The sequence below is a fragment of the Hippoglossus stenolepis genome, chromosome 23 (genome assembly GCF_022539355.2).
Source record: "Hippoglossus stenolepis isolate QCI-W04-F060 chromosome 23, HSTE1.2, whole genome shotgun sequence".
Taxonomy (NCBI): domain Eukaryota; kingdom Metazoa; phylum Chordata; class Actinopteri; order Pleuronectiformes; family Pleuronectidae; genus Hippoglossus; species Hippoglossus stenolepis.
In genome coordinates this window covers 2,799,678-2,815,989 of record NC_061505.1, presented here as the reverse complement: position 1 = coordinate 2,815,989, position 16,312 = coordinate 2,799,678, and the positions used below count along the sequence as shown (strand labels likewise).

General features: G+C 46.8%; 1 protein-coding gene across 1 annotated transcript in view; it reads right to left on the bottom strand.

Annotated features, from left to right (window-relative positions):
* Nucleotides 1-917: 917 nt before the first annotated feature.
* The window catches only part of LOC118102402 (cytochrome P450 26B1), a 28,958-nt gene continuing 13,563 nt past the window's right edge, over nt 918-16,312 (bottom strand). Inside the window, exons 2-7 of the mRNA XM_035148524.2 lie at nt 12,057-12,281; nt 3,878-3,996; nt 3,619-3,775; nt 3,228-3,383; nt 1,463-1,747; nt 918-1,328 (exon numbers count right to left, since the gene is read on the bottom strand). Coding sequence (XP_035004415.1) covers nt 936-1,328; nt 1,463-1,747; nt 3,228-3,383; nt 3,619-3,775; nt 3,878-3,996; nt 12,057-12,281 — 1,335 coding nt within the window. The 3' untranslated portion in view covers nt 918-935. The remainder of the gene's footprint in view (nt 1,329-1,462; nt 1,748-3,227; nt 3,384-3,618; nt 3,776-3,877; nt 3,997-12,056; nt 12,282-16,312) is intronic.

The window sequence follows — 16,312 nt, the reverse complement described above, 5'->3', positions numbered from 1 at the left end:
GCGTTAAGTCAGTTCGTGAGAAAACAGCGGGCAACAATCGTTGAAGAACAAATTGCCACTTGCATTGAATGTTGTGTGTTCTGCCGCTAAAGTGATTCAGCCGCGATCTCTCCTGCCTCACGTTTCTAAGCACAGCCGTTTCCTCCACTGCCCGAACTGATGATAAATCAGTTATTAGCGCGACTCGCTGCTAACAACCTGCTTCCCAATGTGCTGTGACCCTTTCGATGGCATCTTGGAAGCTAGTGGACAATTTGATTTTTGACTTTGATAAGAAAACACCTTTAAAACATTTTTTTTCCCAGTCCAGTTGAATCTCGGCGGCACCATGAAGAAGTCTGACCGGAGAATTTACCGATTTTGGACTCGAACTTGAACTTTCAGTCTATAGATCCACATTTTACCCTGCAAGATACAACTGAAACGGTTCATTGATTTTGATTAAGCACAAGCAAAAATGCTAAAACATAATTTTCTTTCACCCTATACCCTGTTTCATCCATCTCTCCGTCCTCCCACGACCGTCTTCTCTTACTCCACCGTACTTCTCTCTCTCCCTTTGTGCACTACCCACATTCTCTTTCAAATTATATTACATAGCTTTTTTTTGTACATACATTTTGTTTGTATATTTATTTAAAAAAATACACAGAATAGAGCATAATTAAGAACTTTTTTTTGGCAGCTTCTTCCTTTCTCAGAGGAAAGTCCCAATCATCATCTTCAGCTGTAACAAGAGACAAAGACCTCTGCTTTTCTTTTAGTCTGAAAAAAGAAACCTCCAACTTGGCAGAAAAAAGGTGGAGAAGAAAATATAACTCTGAAATTCCTTCTTTCCTTCCTTCCAACTTCTCCCTCAAGACTTCTTCGATCACTCACCCCCCACCCCACCCCCCCCCACCCCACCCCACCCCCACTCGTCAACTCGCCGCCCTTCAAACTGTTGCTCCCAGCAGATCTTCTGTCTTGGCCATGATTTCGTTCTGGTTGGAGTCCAGGCCGTAGAACTTGACCTTCAGCCCGTCGACGGGGTGGACCACGGGTACCGTGACCACGCGGGGGAACTCCCGGGTGGCCAGTTCGAAGCGGCTGGTGCTGGCCAGCTCGATGGCGAGGATGCGGAGGAAGAGGGTGGCGAGCTGCTTGCCCAGACAGGACCGGATGCCACCTCCAAACGGCAGGTAGTGGAAGCGTCCCTCTTTGTCCTCTCCCCGCTCCTGGCTGAAGCGGTCGGGGTCGAACGCATCCACGTCTTTAAAGACCGCAGACGTGTCATGGGTGTCCCGGATGCTGTACATCACGCTCCAGCCTTTGGGAATCTGGACTCCCTGGAGACAAAAGACACAGAAGTGTGAACTTTCACTGCCACACATTTACCTTTTAAGGTCGGCGGGGTCGTTAAGATATTCTCAAAGTTAGTGTGTGATAGAGATATAAATGAATCGACCACAGTCTCACTCACGTCGAGCTCGAAGGTTTGCATGGCGGTCCGATAGGCCCCCGACACGGGCGTATACAGTCTCAGCACCTCCTTGATGACACAGTCCAGGTACTTGAGGCTCACGATGGTGTCCAGCCTCAGCTCTCCTTCGGGGCACAGGCAGCCGTTGTGGAGGAGGCCCCTGGTCCTCAGCTCCTCCCTCAGGCGCTCCAGGACAGCGGGGTGGCGGAGGAGCTGCATGATGAGGGAGGTGCTGGCGCTGGCGGTGGTGGCAAAGGCAGCAAAGATCAGTTCAATGGTCGACTCCTGAGGGATAATGGAGAGTTGGGATGGTGCATCAGTGCATTTGTTTATTCTGAAAGTTCTCATTGTCCTGATTGCCCCTTGGAGGTCCTGAACCTCACGGAGGGAACAATGGTTTAACTTCTTGAACGCAATGTTCTTACATTTTAGTTTGACTCTTCTCCATTAGGGGTTTTGGAAGAGTTTCACTTCTGCCATTCACTATTTGACCAGAGTGGAGTAAAGCCCCTTAAAAGCTTAATTCTAGCCTGAGCACAAGGATCCTCTGAGTGCCTGTCTGCACAGAGGGCACATGAGTTGATTTGTGTTCACTTTGTGGGGAAGCCAACTGGATTCTCCCTCAGCTTCTGATGTCTGCAGAGGCAGAATCCAGATGGTAGTTTTGTCTACTGGAAAATGGGGGTGGATATTATCCAAATGCACAGCTACAGCCATTATTACTGTTTTAAAGGTCAGAGCAATAAAATAGAATAGAATTTTTAATTGTATAAAAGGGGGATTTCTTACTCTCCGTGTAAGAGAATTGTCAGTTGTCGTATTTGAAATAATTCTGTTAAACAACCTGGGAACTCGTCTAACTTTAGGTGCAACTCCTCTCGCCTGCACCTCGAGCCCCTCGCTCGCTTCATGACAACATTGGGAACAACAACCAAACCAAATACTTCATAAAAGTATGCTATCTTTTACTTCCTGAAAAGTACTGTGTTTGGAAATGTGAAGTGTTTGTCCAGTAGCAGCATCGAGTCCTCCTTCCCTCGGCTCGGCAGCACGACTCTCATTAGAAACCTCTCATTTGCCCTCGTCTGTGTCAAAACACGTCTCAGCCTCAGCCCACATGTGTCTGTTATATGTGCGCGTCAGAAAACTGCAGTGGAGTGCTTCAGCCTGGGCCTCAGCGACAGGGGCTCCCCAGTTCACTTAGTGTGTGTATTTATATACAGTGTGTGTGTGTGTGTGTGTGTGTACAGGAGGCCTCTTTCAGACCCCTAGCAGGGGGAGTGTTGACTTATTTTTGGCCCTGGACTTAACCCAGAAACCACAGTGAGCAAGCGAGACGCAGAGAGAGTTGAGTTTCCACAGAATTCCTCGGAATTACTTTAATAGGTAAATAGTGGGTGTGCCTGTGTGTGTGTGTGTGTTTTTACTGTTAACATCTGCCTAAGGGCATCAGCTTGGCTTCCCTGCTGTCACATTTACATAAAGATGTGTATCAGAAGTCACTAGTTCACACATTCTATGATCCAGAGATGATTTGTTGGAGAAATAATGATCACTGTTGTTTTTGTGCGTGTCTGTGTGCGTGTGTGTGTGTGTGTGTGTGTGTGTGTGTCCAGACAGGTTCTCTCAGGCAGCACTTCACTAGGTAAACAGTGAGCATGTGTGCATATGTGCAACAGTTTCTGCACAGGATGTGTTAACGCTCCCACGCGTGATTCTCTGGTGCGTCTGGCTCGCCAGGTGTGTTGTTGCGTTGGCGTGTTACCTTCAGCTCCTGCATGGTGAGCTCGGTGCCGTTCTCTTTGGCGCTCTCCATCAGGACGTCCAGCGCGTCGCTGTAATCCTTCCCCTGCGAGCACAGCGGCTTCTCCCTGATGGCCTTCTCTATGCTTTTCTGCAGCGTGTCTCGTGCACGGATTCCCTGGAAACACACACGAGAGAAGTTTGACTGACAGTGACCTACAACTCACACTCATCTTGTAGGTGTTTTAAAAGGTGCACGACAGATGTTTCCTGTTGCAAGAAGCACCTCATAGGATGTTGAAAGCTTTGAGCATAATGTGATCTTTAAATTGTTTTTAAAGGAATAAGGAGCGATGTGATAAAACCGACACCTCGGTAGAAACGTGACTTTGAAGAAGAGAGAGCACACATACCTTCCTGTAGCCGCTAAACGGCAGATCTATGGGCAGACTGAACAGGTTATCGACAAAGTCTTGAAACGTGGAGAACAGATGCCTCATCTCCTCCTCCGACACCCTGAAGCCCAGCAGCACCCTCACCGCCATGGTGAACGACAGCCTCTGGCTCTCCCTGCGGACAGACGACCAATCAGTTGCATCCAGGAAACACAAACGAGAAACCTTCCTACGCGTTCTGACATTCTTCTTGTAACCCAGACGTTTCCTTGCTTACCTGTAGACGTTGATGGGCTCGGGATTGGAGCTCCACACCCGGAGGCTCTCCTGGATGACCTGCTGGATTTTGGGGAGGTAGGACTCCAAGGCCTCGTGGCTGAACACTTTGGCGAACACCTGGAGAGACAGAAGAGCGGGAGCATGAGGACGAGGCACGCAGCGCCGCTTCAAATGTGCAGAATGTGACTGCAGCTGTCGGCTCTCGACACAAACGGCCACAGAGAAAGATCAGATGCGGCGATTTTTCCTTAAATGCTCATCGATTCCACCGCTTGGCAGGCGGACGAGGATTCAGGGATTTGTTTGAACAAGTGCAAGTCAAAGCAGAGGATCAGGTGCTCGTGCTAATATAAAACCTCCTCTAGAGCGTGACTCACGGGGTGTGTGAGCAGACGGCAGCCGTTTGTTATCTCCACCATCGAGTGCAAGTGTAAGTTTGTGTCGCCCGTCGTCTTTTTTGTAGTTTTTCATCAGAATACAAAGTTGATTTCATCCTATTGTGCTTGTATATTTCTTACAGCCCTGGTGCTCTTTCTTTTTCCCGTCCCCTCTCTTCAACATCCAAGGTGTGTCCGTTCTTATTAATTTTCTGTGATGCTCGGTCTTTATTCTGAAACCCCAGATTCTCACCGTCTCCCTCCTTCTCCCCCCCCGGTCCTCCCTCCTCGCAGAGACTTATACATTGTGGAGGTTTTCCCCTGTAGTCAGCAGAACCAGAATGACAGGCAGAAAAGAGAGAGAGAGAGATGGGGAGGGGGGGGGTAGTTGAGTCTTTCCTGGCTGCTCGTAGTATTTCTCAGTATGAATCAGTCACCAGTCATCGGTGCTGTTTGGACAAATAACATTCCATCTGATTTAACCCCCAAAACTGTCCTTAAAACAGTCGTGGAAATGATTTAGACGTGGTGACGGCAGGAGAGGAGCGAGCAGCCGCGGCTAGAATGAGCCTTTCATTATGTTTTAACATGAATCAGTCACTAACACTTAGCTTTATTTGGATAAATAACATTTGTGTGCATTTAACCTTCCGAGCTTTCCCCAGAACGCAAGCGAGGACAGAGAATGAATGAAGGCTCCGGCTGCTTCTTTGGCTAAAAACTCTCTGAAATGGCAACTACCTCGGGGATGTTTTTTTTAAATATGCATGTTGAAATAGTTTTCTCAGACCATACAAGTCTGTCTTTCAGTTTATGGAATTCACCAAAAAACGCAAGTTATAGGTTTTACTCCATCTCAGACGCGGCCCCCGTTAATCCCGATGGCACCGCAGCACATTGTTAAGCAAGTTGAGCGACTGGTACACATGGTTTGAATTTTCTGCTCAATGAAGTGAGACTGGAACATTTGAACAAGCAAATTTTTATATTAGCAAGAAATACTGTCTAATGATAAGTCGGCCCGGTCGATCGCGGGTTCAGTTCACTTCAAGAGCTGCTTTGAAACTGCCAGTTAGGACGTGTGGGCTGAACGTTTGCATGCCGATCGGTTTCTGTCTGAGTTTTAGCTGAGCTGTGAGTTCCTGACTTCAACGTTTTAGCTCTCTGCAGACGATCTGAATGCTTTGCGACATTAAAACTTTTAAAACAGCAGCTTTAAAATGAGTGAACGTGGAGAATGTTTCTCTGGTGAGTGGGTTCGATCTCCTGTGAGAAGAACTGACTGAGAGTCGCAGCTTCAACCGTCACAATCAGCTCCAGCAAGTGGAAGCTGTGTGAAGCTGAGGATCATGGGTAATATCCAGCGTTTTGTTTAAAACCACGTCAACGCTCGGATACAGAGCTAACAGAATAATCCCCACGTGAGGCTGCAGAGGGCGCTGTTGCTCATGTCGACTTTGTTTTTACTAAAGACTGTACGACAAACGACATTTTGAAACTCGCTAAAATCATTTTTTAAAGCGGCATTCGTCAATAATCCAGCGTCTCTGGGTTCTGCAGCTTTGAAACCAGAACACGTGCACAGAAAGTGACTTTATTGTGCATTCAGAATGTATTTTCCGAGTGTTCACACGTTGGAAGAACATGTTGATGAAGACGGACGTGTTCGTGCTTCTCTTCACTGGGACACGATGGAAGCTGAGGGGAAAGAAAGCAGCTTCTAGTGGGATCTGAGCCCAGGCCAGCGAAGGGTACATGTGGTTATTGAGGTCGATGTTTCAGCCACCAAACCATCAGCTGGGCACTCGCGCTCTTTATTTTGTCGTCTACCTCATTTTCCTCTCATGTTCTTTCTCCTCTCTTGCCCTCTTCTCTCTCTCTCTCTCTCTCTCTCATTCCGCCAAACCCCACTTCCCTCCCTCCGTCGCCCTGAGAATGAATGAACAATAGTCTACTGAGCCGCTGCCGTGTGCACGAGAGCGCGTTGGTAACGTGTGTGCACCTCGTGGGTATATATGTGTGTGTGTGTAATATGTACGTTGTGTGTGTGTGTCTGTGTGTTAGGGAGTGGTTAGTGTAGATCACAGGGCGCCCTAAGACGTTAGCAGCGCTACATTTCCTCTGCTGCCGCACCCTGGGGCCGCCGGTCCCAGATCAGATTACATGACCTGCTCTCCAACCCTGACCACAGAGGATTACACACAGAATCTGACCTCAGAACAGCCTGAGAGAGAGAAAAAACTCAGGGGCTGCTCTTTTTGTTTGTGTCGGGGGAGTTAGTGGACGAGTTGATGTCAGAGTACAATCGATTGATTAGTTATGGTTTGGACTAAGAGCCGGATTTAGACGAATGAGCATCATCAGCATCGTCTTCCTGTATTTAAAATTACATATCATATAACGAGGCTGCATATTCATTGGATATTGGCCCCAAACTTATATATTTCGGTCATTTGATTAATCACTTTATCAATCGATTAATCACGATGTCATTAAGTCATTTCCTGCTGCAGTCGCCTGAGTTTCATTCTCGTGTTTTGTCTGATTCTCGTTCAGAAAGAATCAGTCGCGTGAGGATTTATCGTAATTAGCTCGAATCAGACATTTGCGTTAATGGTTTCCACTTCAGCTCGATTGTTGATTTATCGCCAGGAGATTTAAAACCAGTCGAACGTGTTTTCATGGGATCGTCGGGACGATGTCCAAGAAAAAAATATAGAAATCACACAGACTGAAAAGGTGATTGGGCAAAAATATATTCGTTAAGCCAAAGGAGGGTTGTGTAACGCTGTGAATTTACCCATTTAACCCGTCTGCACTGGATTATGTATAATTGGTCAATTTGGGTGAGTTGCCTGCTTTGCTATTCCTATATACACACACACACACAGACACACACACACACACAGAGACAATCACTGGTCCTTCAGTAGCTCAACCCTGCTACTCAGTGTGTGTGTCTGTGTGTGTGTGTGTGTGTCTGTGTGTGTGCAGGCGAACAGGAGGCCAAGTCTCAGAAAGGTAACTACAGGTCAGACAAATACTCGTACGTACACACAGTATCTCCCTCCATGTTCTGGCTGCCAATCAAACACAGTTTTTTATGCAGTGTCACCCTGGGACCTTCCAAGTGTGTGTGTGTGTGTGTGTGTGTGTGTGTGTGTGTGTGTGTGTGTGTGTGTGCGGTGTGATTGTTCGGTGCAACAGTCATTTTTGCTGCACCACAAAAACGTGACTGTCTTCTGTAGCCTGCAGCGCAAAGACACAGGTTTAAAGACTCTTACACACACACACACAGACACACACACCGTCGTGCACAGACTGCTAGACTCTTACACACACACACACTGATATAGTCACACACACACACACAGACACGGCCGTCCTAATAACGTCCATATGTCTTAAATTATGTGAAAGTGCTGCGAGCTGCTGGTTCCACAGACATGTAAAGACTCCTTTATTCTTCTCTCTGCCCTCCTTTCCCTCCTTCTCTCTCTCTCTCTCTCTCTCTCTCTCTCTCTCTCTCTCTCTCTCTGCTCCCACCTCTTCCCGTCTCTCCCTGCCCCTTCATCTTTCCTTTTTTCTTCCTTTTATAAAAACTTTTTTTATTCCTGTTCTCTCTCTCTTCGATCGTCTCGTCGAATCAGAAACGTTTCAGCTTTAGATGAAGATTATTGTTTGAAAAAAAAAAAGAGGCAAAAACTCACATTATTTCCACTTGTGATTTATCTTTGAACGTATTGAAGTTAATGCACTAACTGGATTTTCTCTGTGACCGTTAATGTCCGAGTCTTTGACATCCACATGTGCTTTTTGAGCCTGAAGAACATGCAGTTCTTAGTTCACTGCATCAGTTTCCGGAGGTGGAAGTTAACAAACAGCTGTATTAACGTGCACATTTGCAGTATTGGCACTTAACTTCTAACTTTATCCATTAGAATTCCGATTTGACTCTCCAGTGTATCAAAGCTAATGCACGTGCAGAACATGAGACTTGTACTTTATTCTGCACGAGAAGCCTTTTATACAAATATAACTGGACTTGATGCTTAATAACTTCTACTTTCAGTATCGGAGCACCACGGAATCTGACTCAAGTCGAGTTGTGACCATGATTTGAACTCTTTGAATCACTTTCCAGAGTTGAAAGTTAATAAACAGCTGTGGTAAAGTGAGGTTCCGCTGTATTGGCCCTTTGCACAATGTACTTTCACTCCTGTAAACATATATGGAGTTTATCGCTAATCCGCAGAATTAGGATTTATAGCACATGCACAACAATGAGCTCATGTCGTGTATTGCAGTGGTATAATCGACCCTGTTCTATACACGTATAACTGTATAACTTCTAATGTTCACATCAGAGCACCACAGTTAACTCCAAATATCTGCACAGCTGTATTAAAGTACAGTTTTGTAGTACTGGCACTTGGCATAATGTACATTTTATACCTTTTACAACCTTCCTGTGTACTTAACTCTGCATAAACAGCCTTTTATACGTATATAACTGCATATAACACTAAAGAATTTATCAAATTAAGATCAGAGCATACATAAGTACATTTTCTTTGCATGCATTTAATGCTTTTATAGATTTCTGCATGGATGAACTGCTGCTAACTCAAGACCATTGCTCAGCTGGAATGGAAATATAGACACTTGTGATTTCTTCAGATATATGAAATGCAGAGTTCAATAGAAACTTTACTGCAACACTTAATTCATGCATCTTTAATGATTAATTGTAGCTTTGAGGGGCAGGAAGAAGGGGCTGAGGGATCCCAGTTAGAATTGGCAGTGCCCTCTACTGGTGATGAGCAGAAGCACAGGAGGCAGACACAGCATCACACACGCACACATTGAGAAAGTAGAGAAGCATCTTCTATCAGAAACACACATAGTTCTCGTTCAGAAGAAAACAGAGAAAAGAGTGAGAGAGAAATGAGATAAAGGTTAAAGATCCGAGGGTCGAAACTTTGAATTTCTCTTAATCCGTTTCTATCTTTCTCTCTCTAGTTTTCTCTGTCTCTGTTTCTCCTTCTCCCCTAAATTTAGAGATGGAGGGCAGTTTCCCGGAGAAAGAAAAACAAGGGGGAAGGAAAATGTGGAGCTGGCGGAGGGCAAACGGGGAAGCAGAGAGGGCGAAAATGAGGGGGAGGGAGGAATGAATAGAAGAGACAGATTGAGAGGTTTGTCAGACGGGTGAAAATAAAGACCTGGCTGCCACTGTCAACACAGAGTCTGGATTCTCCCGCTGTTATTTCAGCTCAGAGGGACGTTTTTCCACCAGAGGTCAGGTGGAGCGTCGCTTTGTCCATTTATAGTGTCGCACGAGATAAAGATAGATTCTTTACCCACAGCTCAGGGAAATAAAGGGGATTTAAATCAGGTTATTAATGCTTCTATATATCATCGTCTTCTGAAAACGTATCGATACGGACGAAACGGAGCAGTACCACGGGAAATCGTGGGGGGGCAGTGTAGCCAATAGTATAATATATATATATATAATTCAACAATTGTGGAACGTTTTGAGGAGAGACTTTGTGAGTTGCAAAGGAAATAATTCATCTCTTTCTTATGGGCTGTGTTATCTCAACGTCTTCCACCGTCGCCATGTTTGTTGTTGTCAGGAACTCTTTACTCTGTGCTGCCCTCTAGTGGCTGTACTGCTTAACAACCGTGCTAACGAACGGGACGTATGTAAATATGTGAGCGGTGACGTTTGTTTACGTCGCTTGAAGTCGACGTTGTCACTCAGTAAAAGTTCCATAGTGTTGCTTTAAAGTTTTAACGGAGTATTTGCCATTTAGCTAAATGTTTTTGCTTATCCACGCTCGACGATGGATCGTGGTTTCAGACCTCCCTCTTCCCCGTAACGCTTTCTAGCTCCTTCTGGGGAGTTGCCTTGTCGGGACATGTACGGGGTCTCCTCCGATGAAAGGAGATCAAGGAGGCGTCCTGACACGATGCCTGAACCACCTCCGCTGGCCAAAGTCAGTGTGAAGGAGCAGCAACTCTTCTCCTGATGTCCGAACTTCTCACCTTATCTTTAAAACTGAGCCCAGACAAACTCTGCTCCCTTAAACTCGTCATTTCCTCAGCCTGTTTAATGTTTGCCCCCTCGACCTTGAAGCCTGCAGAGATACAGGTCTTGAATCTGACTCGTGTAAAAGTCGCATCCCAACTGGCACCTGTCGGAATGTGAGCGTCACAGTTTTCGCGGAGTCCTAACAACGTGATGAAAGTGATGAAGAGACGTCTCCTTTGCAGCAGCTTGTGTGTGAGATGTTGTTTTCAGTCCGCGGTGATGTGTAAAACCTGGCTGGCCCCGTTTGGCCCCTGCTCGGCCCCGTAGTGGAAAACCAGGCTGCCGCGGCTCTTCGAGGGAGTTAGTTTCCTAGCTTAACACGAGGTTATATGGAAACTGGCTGGCTCTGCTGATCCACCAAAAGCTAATGTGGCTGTGTGTGTGAAGATTGTTTTTCCGTACAAAAACTACACACACACACACACACAGACACACACAGACACACACAGGCAGGAGCAGTTCGGGTCCAGTGGGTCAGACAGTAAACCAGTCGCTTTCTTTCTCTCAGTCGATGTTGTTTCACTTCTGTCTGTTGATTTTAGTTTTTTTATTACCCAGAAAACAGGAGGGAGAGCGCTGCCAACACACACACACACACGCACACACACACACACACACACAGACACAGTCTCACTGTTTGTTGACCTGTCATCAAACCGACGTGGCTCTGATTCCACAACAACCACAGGATCCGTCTGAGGCTGCTGAGGTGCCTTTGAGCAAGACTGCAAACCTCATATTTGCAAAGTGATATTTATACATGGCAGCGATGGGATGTAACAAAGTACATATACTTTTTTACACTACTGTAAAGAACTTAGCAAGTCTTTACTGCAGAAATGGATTCGTGGGCTTGAGTTACACCTGTCGAACATCTGTAAATCTGCACCTTGTTTTTGTAAAAACAAAAGTTTTATGTTGTTTGGTTGTGGACGAGAGACGCAGAGGAAATCGTCAGGGTGTCTCTCAGCGTCTGTCTGTGTCTGTCTGTGGCTGAGCGGAGGGCAGGGACTGTTCAGGTGCGTGTACACATATGCTTTTGCGTACATATAGTGTGTGTGTGTGTGTGTGTGTGTGTGTGTGTGTGTGTGTGTGTGTGTGTGTGTCGGGCCCCCACAGAAAGCCCCTCTTTGTGCCGTGTCGGAGGCAGCCTTCCATAATCAGGGGTCATTACATGAGGTTAGTGCCGGGGGTCTCCAGGGAGCGCAGAGAGGATCAGAGCCCAGATTAGACCCAGCCAACCCCTCGCCATCCCCGGGCAACAGGGCAACGAAACCTGACCCCACCTCCGAAAATCTTCCCCCTTTCCCCCGTGCTGTGGTGGATCCGGAGAGAGAAAACGAGACACTTGATTTACAGGAAAATACACCAGACCCTGCTTTGTTCTTCTCATCCTGAGCCATTTGTGTGTGTTTGTGCGTATACATGTGTGTTTGTTGGAGAGAGAGAGAGAGAGGAAGGTATGTGCCCCGGGGATAAGGGGATAATAGGAGGGAGAGGTAAGTGGCTGATTACCTGAAATGGTCCTGGCACTGGAGAGAGAGAGAGAGAGAGAGAGAGGTGGTTCACTAGCTGAGAGGTCGGTGGTTTGATCCACGTGTTGAAGTGAGACACTGCCCCTGCTCCTACCCCCTCTTTGTATGACACATCTTCCTCATCACACACACACAGTTTTGTGTAAATGTGTCCGTGCGTGTCCTGACCTTTCTCCTCTTTCGGTGGATGTCCCCGATGCTGTTGGCCAGCGAGTTGGGTCCCAGCAGCGTGGACGTGCTCTGGGGCCAGTCCACCGTCACCAGCGTGTGCTCGCCCATCAGCACCTTGCGCACGTTGTCGGCGCCCGTCACCCGGATCAGGGGGCGGCCCAGAAGATGAGTCTTGAACACGTTGCCGTATTTCTGTCTCCGCGACGCGTGGAAGCCCGAACCCTGGACAGACGGACAGAGAGGGGACGGGAGGGTGTGTTAGGATCATGAATCGTTCACCAAGTGTTCAAACATCAGTCAAATATCGACAAAATAACCTCAAAAATCAACAATGGCAGGAGGCAGGGAAACATAAAGGTGTCGTCGGCGAAGCTGGAGCAACTTTTAAATGTTAATCCATTTCGAGGATATAACAAGAGGCTTCTGAAATACATTTGAAACTTTAAAGCTGGAATTCCCTGGGATTACAAACTCTCGACAGAAAAAATGCTGATGTTGGAGTTTCCCCTTCGTGGTCAGGGACGTGCCGGAGAGGGTGTGAGAAAACATTATTTTGAGGAAATACCCAAACACTCCTCCAGTTGATGGAGATCCCCGTCACTCATCTGTTATTAAGAGGCCTGACACCCACGAGTGTGTGAACGTTGGTGCAGCTTCATTGAATTCAAAGCGACTGTTGGCGGACGTATGTTAAAACTGAGGGACGTTCATTTCCACGAGTAGCCTGAAGGTGCAGATGGTACTTTTTTGCAACGCAGGCAGAAAAGAGCCTGAACCTCCTAATGTTCCTTCTCCTGGTCGGAGCGATTCTTACGACTGATTTTTATGCTCGCCATTAATTTAAGCCTCTAGGATCTGACCTTGACTCCCGCTTTGATCTTCAAACCTAAAAGCTCAGAGTAAGTATTTTCTCTCTCTCTGTGGTTTGGGGCCCAAACAGAGCATTTCTGACGAGTCCCCCCCCCTCAGCCCCCCCACACACACAAAGCTACTGATGTTTCCCTCGTCTGGGTTTTTTCGGAGCAGCAAAGTAAACCGAAGGAAGCGATGCGCCGCAGATGTTCAAGAAGCCGGTGAACATCAGGTTAATTCAATGAAGAGTGATTTAAGTCGCCTCGGAGGACGCGATGCCTGCAGGAGCTCCGATCTGAGCGTCTGCCCCTCGATAATGGAGGTTAAAGGTTCTCCAAACATTTTCCAGCTCGGGCTTCGAGGGAAAGTGAATGACATCTCTGATCCAAACAGACGAGAGTGAAGGAATGAAAGAAGCTCTTCATGTGGTTCCATGAGGATTTCATCTGCTTCAGACTCGGTTCATCCCTTTTTTTAGCCGCCACCACTTCAAATACCTTTCCTCTAGTTTATAAATATCCATAACTCTCAGATTTATTGGACTCAGGAACAACTGGACACTTTCAGAGCCTCCGATTTCCTAATTTTGTCTTTTGCGACTGTAAAAATAACCATTACTGTCAAAACTGATGTAATTATGGCTGAAAATCAAAGTTAAAGACCTTTTTGTTGCTGTTCTACATCTAGAAATCAGATTATTAGACATTATGTCCAGAAGCAGCACAGCAACGAGCATCCAGGTGCGAATATTCAAAAATTAGCTTCTAAGGCTTCGAAATTTGCCCAAACGTTCGCTCCGCATTTCACCGTTTCCCTCGTGCACCAGCCAGAAGAGGCCGCGCAGCCCGGTCTGCTCCCCGCCCCAGAGTCTGAGCCGCCCGGCTGTCAGCAGACCCCCAGAGGACCGGAGCTGGAGTCAGTTAGCGAGCTGACCTGAGTTCAGCTTTGACGCTGACCTCTAAACGGTCCGGGTCACGGCAGAGCGAGAGGGAGCCGACCCCAGAACTGTAAATGGGCTGTTTGAGTGAAAAGAATATATATCAGCCCGAGGGCAGCGTCCTGCGTTCTGCACACATGCACACTCACACGTGCACAGTCGCACATGCACACAGATACACACCAAGTCCTGAAGACAAACACATTACTCATGTGCGAGCACACACTCGTAGACTTGTGCATACAGTAAACGCACACATGCATGTACGCATTAACACACTCAAAGGCCGAATGTGGTCAGGCATGTTCTCACACACACACACACACACACACACACACACACACACACACACACACACACACACACTCCAAATTCATAAAACCTATAAAAATAAATGTGGAAAGCAAACAAACACGCAGGGGCCTAACTGCAAATTGCCGTGACAACACTAACTGGTTTGACCCCGGTTTACTCCTGGGGAAAGAGATATGTACGACTGAGGCACACACACACACACACACACACACACACACACACACACACACACACACGGGTAACATATGTAAACACACGGGCCAGAGAAGCCGTGCTATTGGGTGCTGTAAAAAAAATGTTTGGTCTGACATTTATGCAAGAGAAAGATATATTTCCTCTGATCTCTTGTGATCACATCACCGTGTGTGTGTGTGTGCGTGCATGCGTTTTGTGTGTGCCAGCTAAGTGCACGTGTGAAACGAAAGTTTGTGTGTTTTCAGTTTTGTACAGTCGGAGTCCTTTCAACGGCTAATTTTAGCGCGTAGTTTGTTTCCTGTTTGAAACACACCTCTCGCAGTGTCTCTCTCTGTGTGTGTGTCTCTCTGTGTGTGTGTGTGTGTGTGTGTGTGTGTCTCTGTGTGTGTGTGTGTGTGTCTCTGGTTCAAACTGTGATTAACGTCCTGCAGTGAAGCCCTGAAACCTTTAATATGCTCAAATCAGAAAGTTGGTCCGGTCGCCAACAACTGTTGAAGGAAGTGTTTCAACCTGCAGATGAAGCAGAAGCTCTGTTTATCTTCGGTCTCTTCATATCGAACTATTGCTTTGACGGTCTTTCTCTTCTGCTGATAACAGGAGGGAGGTGGTATTACAGCCGTAAAGTCCACTAGGGATTTAGCGTTGCACTATCATTAAATTAGACGACATATATGTTTTCCCATAATTCTGCTCTGCTCTGTTTGTTTTGACAGATTGTGGCTAAAGGTGTAATTTGTTGTTTATCTTTGACGTGGTCCTTCTGTCTCTTCTTGTCTTACAGTGTGAAGACAAACACAACATCTACGCTTCGTGAGTCCACGGGAAAGACGTCAACTCTGAAGAACACGCGCCTGCAGAGGTAGGTGCTCTGTTCGACCTACGTCCATTATGGATGATTCCTCACGTCACGGTTTACGATGTTGAAACTTTATGAGTTTCGACCAAAGTTTGGTTCCCATCACTGACTTTCAATTGTCCTTTGATTGACCATAGCCACGACCTTTGCCAATGCTTGTGTTTTAGTTTTGTAGTCATAACGACAACATGTTGTGAAACGGTAGTTCTCTCGGGCGTAGCGTAGCGTAACGCTATCCAGGTTTGCGGCAGCACACGTGAAAGATCACATTTGAATCTGCGTCCAATCATCAGCAGCAGCTCAAAAAACACCTTTTCCAACTACAAACAATAACAGACGCCGGGTCTCGCCGTTCGGTTCTCGGCAGTAGCCGCTCATCTCTTCCTCCCCTCGTAGCGACAAAACCTCACATCTTAAAGTTTCTCTCCGTGTGAACGCGGCCCAAATTGAGCACAGATGCGTCGACCTCCGCTCGCTGTTTGATGTCGCTTTGAAAACTCTTGATTGCCAGACGCCTTTTATAGATGTAAAATGCTGCTAATTAGCATTCCCCCCCCGCCCACACACACCTTTGTAGCACCGCGCTACTTAAGATGTTTGGACCTTTTTTCCTGAGGTGTCGACATTGTTTTGTCTACAACGTGTGATTTCAGTGTTTTTCTATGAGATACACATGTCGCTGCATTGCATTCTGGTCCTGCTCACGTGGTCGTAAAACGCAGTCGTGGTTATTTCTCCGATTCGTTTCTGTTCTGTCGTCACGTGTCGATGCAGCTACTGGAAGTAGAAGATAAATGTGAGGAAGTTTGAGCTGATTTCAGTTTCTTCTTCTCTCCCTGTTGGACGTCTGGATACAAACTGTTGACCCGAACTGTTTTCACAGCTCCTGTACACTTCCTCTTTTTACCGTGGCATACACACACACACACACACACACACACACACACACACATTAACACACGCACCAGGTCGCCGGCTGGCCTCTGGAGCCCTCGGGGTGTGTGTGTGTGTATGTGTGTGTGTGTGTTAGAGTGGGGTTGTTTTCCAAGCTACATTTTGCTGCCACATGGATGTAGAGTGGTTTAGTATGTCTGCCTG